Genomic DNA, 10370 nt, shown 5'->3' on the forward strand with positions numbered 1-10370 from the left:
AATGCTTTCCTTGGTCCTACCCTCAGAAATTATTTCATACACTCCTTCCAATTAGAGGCAATTCATCAATTCAGTTCATCTCTGTCCTCCTTTAATTTCCATCGGGCCTTCAAATCAGTCGTTTTGGTCTTCTCGCGATCACTTCAAATCGTACCGTCATCATCGTCATCGTCATCATCCATCGACTACATTAAATTTTCCGTTTGACAAAAGTTTATTTCTTCCATATGTACGGTTAATGAGGGTCAGGTCCATCTAATGTCATTTATTGAACAACCCCCATCCAAGGCCCCCACAAATATATATGCATGTCAAAGAATCTTTCTTTTCTTGCTCTCTTATTTAATTTATCCCCACTTTCAATAAACTTAATTAAATTCTTATTTGGAAAGAAGTTTGATTCATCAGTACCTGCCTTCGATATCTAGAACTAAAAGGTTCCATATCCAATTTCTTAGCATGAGACTACTTCATTTGGTTTCGCAGTTAAAATCACAAAAATTTTAACTTTAACTTTAACTCAACACACTATATAATAAAAATATATATTTATCACGTCAAAAATTTTAACTTTAACTCAACACATTACACAATCATTTGTCCTTTTCTATAATCAAAATTAAAATTACTTTAACTCTGAAACCAAACCCACCATTCATGTCCATAATTGTACATATCACACACCAAAATGTGTGTGTATGTGTGTGTGTATATATATATATATATATTTATATGAATTTTCTTTGCAAAAGCTCTGGTTAGCAAAAGCTGAGATATGTCCGGAAATTGGCTTATTACTTGAGAAGATGATTAAGCGCAAATTAGTGAGTACACTAAAAATCATGGACTCATTATTTATCCAAGTATAATTTGGGTATCCATTTGGGCTGAAAAAGTAAATTCGTGAGGCCCATGGGTTACTTTCTTGCTTGGAAGCATCCGAAGACCCATTTGAGCCCAATGGACCTTATCACAGGCCCACTTGCATTGATTAGCAAGTTCGGCGATGACATTGCCTGGTAGAGTTGCTCTGTTCAACTTAACTAGAGAAGATACCCCGATATCACCAAGGATTTAATTGTCACTAGCCCAAATGAAATAGAGATATCCTTGAACTAAAAAGCCTTGTATATTTCCGATCTAATCACTTGTTTCTAAATTTTTTTTTTCGATTACAAGAGAGGCCTATTGACTTGCTAGTACAACTCTTTCTCCATGTTTTTACTTCAATGATTATATACATTTATATTGACTAATTATTGAATCTTGGACATAAATTTTTTTTACCCATGTCATTTATCTTTTCTCTATGAACTAAAGAAGCTATCCAAGTGTCTTTCGGGTCAGCTCATGTGGTACTTGTATATATAAAATATCCTTGAACAAAAACTATGTTTTTCCTTCATGAGTAGCGCTTATAATGCACACATTAGATCACATGTTGTAGAATCGATTTCTGATATATTCTAATCGCGGCTCAGTGAAGGAAAGAAAACTTATTCATGCCGCCTCTTATTACTCATCTGTTTATCTTATTTACTTGACTTAAGAGATTATATACAAAGGGAGAAGCTGATCTTAGGGAAAAATCAATCAGTAAAATAATTTTACTCTAGATGGTAATGGTCTCAAAGGGCCTGCATTTCTTAATCCTAAGACGCAATATCCCATTTTTAATGCTTCCCCGATCCATAATCTCGCAGCATTGTCTTCGTGGTGCCTGTAAAAAGTATTATTCAGTATACAAAACAATCAGCAATTTCTTAAAAATATAAATAAGAAAAAAAAATTATTAGTGAAAGTTGCGCCAAAAATATGTAAAAAGATTTTGATAAGTAGAGGCAGTACCATCTTCCAATACTCGGGGTCCATCCTCATCGAAGAGACCACGATCCTCCGAATCGCCATAACCCGGTCAAACTCCGCACTCTTGCACTCCTTCCCTGACCCGTCATCGGACCTATTGTAGCTGGTCAAAGACCCAGCTTGACCCACCTCCTGAGCCTCGTCAAGGAAGTAAACCGCTGGTGCACTGCAAGGGTCGGGCTCCATGGACCTGGTATTGAACGTGAACGGCCCATCTTTCCGGGTCCGCCACGTCTTAAACGTCCGTATCGGTGTCTCCAGCAAATGAGCCGCAACGAGCGACGGATATATCCGAACTGTGTATCCCCATGATATCGCGATGGACCATTTCCTGATTCTATTGTAGCAGAAGCTCTGCTGGAGGATCCGAGGCGGGTCGACCCTATAAGAGCTCATGAGTGTCTCGAGGGAGTCGAACTTGGTCCGGTGGGGGATTACGGAGTCCACCGAATCTATGTGGTGGAGGCTTACGAGCGGTGCCAGCGGATGGGCCGCCAAAAGGCCGTAAGGATTCCCTCTGATATCAATCTGTAAAATTAACGACGAATCATCATCGGAATCAAACGCGACAACTAAAAGACAAAACAGCTGTTGATCATGTTTCTCGGAAATTTCACGTAGCTATTGACTTGGCCTGTGATCTCACGACACGTATCATTGCAAATATTCAAATTTCACAAAGAATTACTATACTATTCTTTGATTGATGGGCGTGTCGAGCCCCAATTCCATTAATTTATGCACAAAATTGGCTGACAAGCACTAGCAGAGTGGTGGACTTGGAAATTCAAAATCTAACTACCTAATTATGAGTCTTTCTATTATTTCGGTAGATAATTATGAGTCTTCTTTACTTTTGAAAGTGCATCATAAGTTGGAGCTGGCATGGCAAGAAAATAGGGGACTAACCCACCATAAAGTCTAAACTAAAACCATGGAACACATTCGCCACTAACACTCGACTTCAAGTATCGGCTCCTTATCCCTAATCAGATTCCATCGCATGTTTTGTCTTCTAATTATTATTAATTTGTAAATGATACGTTTCAATGAATCACAGGTAGTTACATGGGTCTTTTCGACCACTCTGATGCGTTTAGAATTTTCTGTGCATATAAGATGCCACAGTAACGGTCAACGGCCGGCTCAGTCCCGCAATAAATCCATCGACAAGACCCCAAAAACAACTGGTGTATTACTAAGAGAGAGGGTGGGGAGAGGGAAGCACAGCACACAGTACCAAACAACAGTGCAATCTTTAAATGTTGGGGGACCCATCTTAACAAAAGAAAATCTAACATGAACAGATGATATAGTATAATAACGTATATTTTTATTTATCAATTAAAATATTATAGGTTTAATTCTCGTTAGAAAATTTTATATGTTCTTTTATTAATTATTAAAAATTTTATTAAAATTCGACAATTTTTTTTTTTAAATAATGAAGAAGAAGATGATGGGTGGTGTGATTAGCAAAGTAAAAAGGTGATGTTACTTTCCACTCTTCACAAACCGTTCCTCACGGCAAAGGACAAAGTAGACCCAACACAAAATTGGCCCGTCACTTGTGGAATCCACAGTGGAAAAGGACCTTAAAATGTAGGCCGTCCACATTTAAATATGCGCATATCATTGCTTTTGCAAAAAGTTATGATTTGAGTTTTTATTTTTCAATTTTCACTTTCTTCAGGATGGAAGTATATAAACAAACACCCTTAACAAAACGTGGGCTTCGAGTTTTATAAATAAAAACAATTTATGCTGAGAGATGTACTTTCAAAATGTCAAAATTTGCGCCCAAAAAAAAGTACACGAACATAAAAAAAAAAAAGAGTACAACACAGCGACACATTTTTCGTTTAAGAATGAAAATTTTCTTATACTAAATTATGAGTTTCATTATTTAATTTTTTATTTTTTATATTAAGTTTATGGACCATCTTTACAATGTAAAGGTAAAACCTACCACATGTTGTATATATGTCAGGGAGTTTAAATAGTTTTAAAGTATATTATCATATCATCAAAACCTAGCCTTCTACTAGCATGATATTAGACAAAAATGGAGAAATTGCTGACCAATTAGTCCCCACTCTTATGTTGAATTTGATTTCATAATAAGATTTTAAAATTAAATTTTAATTTTAAAAAAGAGTGATATAAATAGAGTTCACTTTTTGACTTTTTATAAATTATATTGTTTTGTTGTGGAAAAAAGTGATATAAATGAGACCCACTCTTTAACTTTGTATGAGTTATTTTAATTTGTAATGAATAAAATTAAGTTATACTTATGATTTTAAAATAACACTATGAAATCAAACCAGGGATTAGTTTTGTCCCCTAATCGTCGGAAGCAACCACGACAACTACACGTGGCAGAAGCCCACTTCGTCTTTCTCAAACCTCCTCGGTAGACGAGATGTGAGAAATCCTTTTGACCTTGTCTTCGCTAAAACTAATGAGGACCAGCCACGTACACGGTACTTCTGGAGAAATAGCCTAAAATTAAAATTGAGAAAAAGTGTAAGGTGGATTTGGTTTCGAGGTGAATTTTTAAAATTTTAATTTTAAATTTAACTCTACTTATTACATAATAAAAATTAATAACATAATTATTGTTTTTTTTCAATTTTTTAATCATTCAATTCAATTTTTAATACTAAATTCTCTTAATTATTTTTTTTCACAATTTAACAATATAATCATTATTTTTTTAACTATTCGTTACATTTATATATTTTCTCATAATTTAACATAATTATTATAAAGTAATTAAAATCAAAATTGAACTCTATTTAACTCTAAAATCACACACTATAAATGTGGCATATGTGGTCACATTTTTCAATTTCAAACCAACATATATATATATGACTTCGTAATTCAAACTTATAATTCACATTTTGATAGATTATGAAACATATGTAATATACGTTAATTTTGAATTTTTTTATAGATCACGAAAAAATATCAAACTGTTTGATTTTTTGGGTTATAAGGACTAAACATTGTTGTTATGTGCAAGGTTTTCAAAAACGCAATTCTACCCAGAATCGATCGATGGTCGTAGAATCGTATCATAAATCGTAAGATTTTACCTGTAATTAAAAAAATAACATATATATATCATAATTTTCCTGAGCAAAACAAAAAATCAATCCTTGATTCTTTATATTCAAAAAAGGATTAAAAACCGTGAGATTCAATTTGCATCAAACTGATTCAAAGCAACTCAGACATGATTAAGTAGATTCAATTTGCAATAAGCCAATCGTGGATTTAGCAACAATCTAAAATGCTCATAAAGCCAACATCCAGATCAGTTCAGTACAGAACCATGGAAATAACGCTGAGCTAACATTCAGTTCAGTTTACATCGAAGGAATCGAAGCAGAACGTCATTGGATGTTCGAGTCAAGCTACCTGGAGTCTGGAGTCTGAACGCCCCGGTCAGTAATCGAACTCTGTCGGAGGTGAAAAGAAACGGAACTTCATTGCTTGTTTTTGAACCCGTCGCCTTTGATGGGCAAGGAAAGAAGGCAAAAGGAGTAGAAAGCCAAACTTTAAGCGGCGGGTCGAGTGCTCGGGCAGAGGCAAAGCAAGCAACTAAGCTGTCCTTGGCAGTTGCTTGGGAGGTCGAAGCTTGGCAAAAATGGCGGAAGTCGGAAGAAATGGCGGTCGGAAGACTCGGAACGGTGGAAGAAATGGTGGAACTCAGAACTCAGATCCGTGAAGTCGAATCGCGGAGCTTCAAGCTCGTCGGAGTCGGAATAACCGAACCCAGCACTGACAGAACAAGAAGAATCCGATCTAAAGAAATGGCGAACACGAAGAAATTGTTGAAGCTCAGGAGAAGAAGATGTGGGCATAGTGGATTAGGGCACAAAAATATCGGGAGAAGTCGGAGAACATAAGAGAGCCGGAAAAGAAAGGGAAAGGAGGGGAGGGAAAAAAAAGTTGCTATTGCTAGGCTCAAGGCCAATGGGCTGGGCTTCGGCCCACTTTGGCCTGCCCTTCCCCCGAGTCTGGGCCGAGTTCGGAATCGTAGAATGGACCCGATTCCGCGATTCATGGTCCGATTTAGATGCGATTGTGCAGTTTCCAATTCAGCCCATTATATCGGAATCGCACGATCCCCCTTGAATCGTAGAATCGTAAGATTCTACGATTTGAATCATAATTCTAAGAGCCATGGTTACGTGTGTTGCCATCTATCACATAGACAGATTTCAAGACCACGTCAACGCCGTTAATGCCAAAACCAACAGGTTGGTAGATGGGGGAAATGTAATGAAACGTTTTAATTTTTTAGCTCAAAATTTTAAAATTAGTAAATTGAAGAATTTAATGAAACTATTTGAATTTTTAAGTTATTTCCTCCTTTTTCGCTGGAAGTATACAGCACTTCCAACAATAATATGCTAACAAAGCAAAGCCCTGAATTTTTATATATTTCTCTAAAACTATCAATCTAGTCCTAACTATATATATCTAACTTAGATAATCTAGAGGGAAAAAGAAGAAAATAATTAATTAATAAAAAATAACGCCATGTATGATTCACCGAAGGTGTTCAATTACTCTATCCTTTAATTTCCAATCATGTAGAAAGAGAATGATAAACAATTGCTTATTAACAAGACGTAGTTTAAAATACAAACTTGAACTCACGTGAAATGAAAATGGTTAAAATTTGGTAACGGAGACGACGTCAGACATAGATACAGCCTTGTGCTTTCTTAATACACACCATTATTTATTTAATACAAACCATTATATTTTTAATACACGCCATTATATTTATTTTAGCTAAGGAATAATTTCAGAAAATATACACAAGTGAATTTTTCTTAATTATGTTCATCGATCTATGACATCTTACTAATTTTTTGCCTTGTTTCTGGAGGGACAAAAATAGCAATTAAGAATACCCAGCAAAAGAAAAAAAGAAATATATATATATGTGTGTGTATCAATTAAGAAACTTTTTGGAGCTTTTCTTTTTTCCGCATGGAATTTTTGTGAAGTATGTTAACACATGTAAATATAAATCATTCATAGTACTTATTAAAAAAAAAAGCATTTTCAGAAAGATATAGGCAAAGAGCAACTAGCAAAGATTATTATACGGGGAGAAAAGGGGAAAAAGAAAAAAAGAAAAAGGAGTAACTCATAATTATATAACAGATAAAATAAAAGAACTGCGTCCGTACATACCTGGTGGAAGCCCAATTCCCTGGTGAGGGGCACGCCGATCTCGCTTGCACAAGCCCACACCCGCTGATCGGAACCGTAGAACTTGTAGTACCGATCGAGGCAGCCGTCAAATATTTTGGACAGTCGGGCAGCCAGCGGGTAACTGAGAGCGAACCCGCCACCGCCAAAGGCCATCCCGTACGAGTGCATCACGTCCTGTTCCACGCTCTCCGAGTTCCCTCCTATGTACCACATCTCTCTGTGGTCGTACCTAAAATTAACAAAATCTATATCATGTTGACATGTCTCTGAAGACAGATATGATAAGGAGATGTCTACATGGAAACACATCTCATATGGACTTGGAAACCTTGTACCTCGACAACACCGTGACCAAGTTATCCACAAAAAACACGGAGTCATCGTCCCCCATGACGAACCACCGAACACGGGGCAAATTCAATCTGAATGTCTCGAGGAAAATCCGGGCGATCCGCACCGCCGATTTCGAGCTGGAGTACTTGAACCGTGTCGTATCCTCCGACACACGGTACGGGATAGAGTTACTCGCGGCCACCTGCCACCTGTTATCTCCGATATGGCTCTTCGGGTCCTCATCCAACCAGGCGTATCCTCGCGTCCGGTTCGGCTGCCACCACAGGGTGGAGTAGCGGCTGCGGCCGGGCCACGAGCGGACTGAACCTCCGATGCTGAACACGATATGGGAGATGTTGGTGGGCTCCGAGCTGTCATCGCCAGCGTAGTCGGGATGGTCTTCCCCGGGATCGGTACCAGGCGGTTCGGGCAGCCGGAGCCAGTGGGCTGTGCCGCGGTGTGCCGCCGGGCTGAAGGCGGAGAAGAGGAGAATCAAGATGGAGCCAACCAGGCAAGTAAGAAAAGCGGCTCTGAAGAAGAGGCTGACGGCGTCCTTGGGCTTGTCGGTGGCCGATGAGAGGAGGAGCTTCGGCACTTTCAGCGGGTCGTGGCTCGGCTGGGCCCGAGTCTGGCTCATTGCCACAGCCTCAGCCAGCCGCCGCTGGAGGACCAGAGAAATTCCAAATCCTCAACCTCAATCGCGCCGGACTGAGCTGAGGGGAGTGGGAAGGAAGGGAAATTCGTTAGTCGGAATTGGGAAATGGAAATGGGAGAGATTTATGGGGGAAGGGGTGATATGATCTTTTGTAAAGCGGGATGGACGGAGGGGCGATTGCAGAGGTACGTACAGACGCCAAGTGGCGGCATTCAAATGGTTGGCGGCGTTGTTGCGGCAAATTTCGAGGTATGGAATAATCAAATAAAATACACGACAATAAACTTTACTCAAAACACTTTTTTTTTAATGAATTTACTCAAACACTTATAATTTATGAAAAGCGAGGAATTAAATTAACAAAGCACATTAAAATAAAATATAGAATTTAACGATAAGCACAAGAAATTCAAAAATCAAATCGAGGCAGTGTACTTTCAGAAAGCTCTCTTAAGGAAATAATATTTCGCCGTAATGTTACAGTACGGTTTCAACAGAAATATCTAACCCCCTGATACAATGCTCACGAAAAATATTGTGCTGCAATCATTATATTTTCTTAGTAGAATCCAACCGGAGATAATATAAAATATATTGTATAGATAATATGAATACTCAACTAAAATTTGAGCTCAAGAACACACTACACTTCCATGCTGTGTTATGTATATATAGAGCGCACAAATATCAAATATAATAACAGCAATTGAACTCATTCGGACCATGCGATTGAATTTTCATCAATGGCGAAAAGAATAAAGTTATTAATCCAAATGAATTAGCAATTAATGACACAATGGAAAAATACTGAAATAGTCAAAAATCAAAAGCAAATTTAGTATAAATTGGTAAATATATAAATAAATGCAATTTATACAACAGGTGTTGTGTTGTGGGAGACTTTGCACTGCCGTGTCGTGGGGTTTGTGGTTGTGGTGTCGGTCCTCGCCGCCGCCCGTAGCTCCGTTAAGTGGACCAACCAACCAACTTCCACACCTTTTCCTCCCCCGTCGTCTACGGTTTGGTGGAGGATGATACGAATAGTAATTAATCCTTTCACTAATTAAAGGGCATCCATTTGAAGAATATAGTTAGTAACATAACGATCTTACCAAATATAAAATTTCAAATATGGTACGGTATATTTTGATAAATTATTGGTGGTCAGGAGGTGATTGGAGACTACTCCACGTGAAGGTAACATAGATGGGAAAAAATTGTCAAAATAAGTACTTATTTCTGGGAGGTGTCGAAATCGGGGCGTGATCGAGCTGAGCTAGTTGAGGATCGACCGGCTCTAGCTCGACACATCTTGAAATTAAAATATGTAACCGGGGCCATGTCATGTATTGGGTTTTGGGCTTTAAATTAGATTGAGATGTTGCTCCTAATTAAGGTCTAGTTGTTGGAGGGTTTGGCCGAGAGAATTGAGATCCGGAGTGAGTGAAACAATAGATGGCTTACATAATAAGTTGTTGAGCTTACTGTACTCGTGAGTTTGTGCAGTCGAGATTGCTAGAGTCGTCTCAAATGTATGTAGAATTAATTCCAAAAAGGGCTTGACGTCATCATATTCAATAAATGTGATCCGTAAAAGTGAGACCAAGAGAAGGTATCGATATTTTAAATTTCTTTAGCGATATAACTAATATATATGCAGCAGTTTTTAGAGTTTGGACCCGTCACGTGTTATGTATCCACACAGTACCAGCATTTAGTGCTGAACTACTGACGGGTGAGAAGTGATAGTGAAAGGAAAACAATATCTCTGGCCCACTAGTAATTTCTACTAACAGGGCAGTAGATACCCATCAATCAATGCCACGCCCACATTTTTTCCCCCTGTTCCGGTGCACCACCTCACATCATTTAGTGCTTTTTTTTTTTGGTGAACAGGGTAAGTACTATTAATTAATAACTAAGGAACACGGTCCTTTATCGTTTCACTTGAACATTATAAGTTTAAACCATAACCCCAGATCCATTCGTAAATTAAAGTAGCATCGATCTCTATAAACAATTTCTGAGTGCCCTGGGATTTTGCTAATAGGAGACCCTGACGAAGAGCAACTAGTTCCGCAACAAAACTAGTTGTTATTCTGAGATTCATGGAGAAACCAATCGCCCAATTCCCTGCCTCATCTCGGATGAGTCCCCCGGCACCCGCCTTTCCTGGATTACCACAGCACGAGCCATCGGTGTTAAGCTTGTAGTAGCCCGGTGGCAGAGGGGACCAACTCAACCTCGATGTGAGACGAAGTAACTGGAATGA

At 38.3% G+C, this 10370-nt stretch overlaps 1 protein-coding gene across 1 annotated transcript; it reads right to left on the reverse strand.

Annotated features, from left to right (window-relative positions):
- Positions 1–1441: 1441 nt before the first annotated feature.
- Positions 1442–8232, reverse strand: LOC116188391. The gene is made up of 4 exons (XM_031517717.1): positions 7446–8232; positions 7090–7339; positions 1849–2394; positions 1442–1720 (listed from the first exon to the last, which is right to left on the reverse strand). Exons 1-4 carry the CDS (start codon positions 8078–8080, stop codon positions 1613–1615), a joined length of 1539 nt encoding a protein of 512 aa, XP_031373577.1. The 5' UTR covers positions 8081–8232; the 3' UTR covers positions 1442–1612.
- Between the last annotated feature and the right edge of the window lie 2138 nt (positions 8233–10370).

This window comes from Punica granatum, chromosome 8 (genome assembly GCF_007655135.1).
Source record: "Punica granatum isolate Tunisia-2019 chromosome 8, ASM765513v2, whole genome shotgun sequence".
NCBI lineage: Eukaryota > Viridiplantae > Streptophyta > Magnoliopsida > Myrtales > Lythraceae > Punica > Punica granatum.

Bases quoted from the DNA above. Each gene is read 5' to 3' on its own strand.
- LOC116188391 (XM_031517717.1), bottom strand. From the start codon at position 8,080: ATGAGCCAGACTCGGGCCCAGCCGAGCCACGACCCGCTGAAAGTGCCG. The intron at 7,340-7,445 runs GTACAAGGTTTC...TGTTAATTTTAG, and splicing joins TTGGTCACGGTGTTGTCGAG to GTACGACCACAGAGAGATGT. The intron at 1,721-1,848 runs GTACTGCCTCTA...TACTTTTTACAG, and splicing joins ACCCCGAGTATTGGAAGATG to GCACCACGAAGACAATGCTG.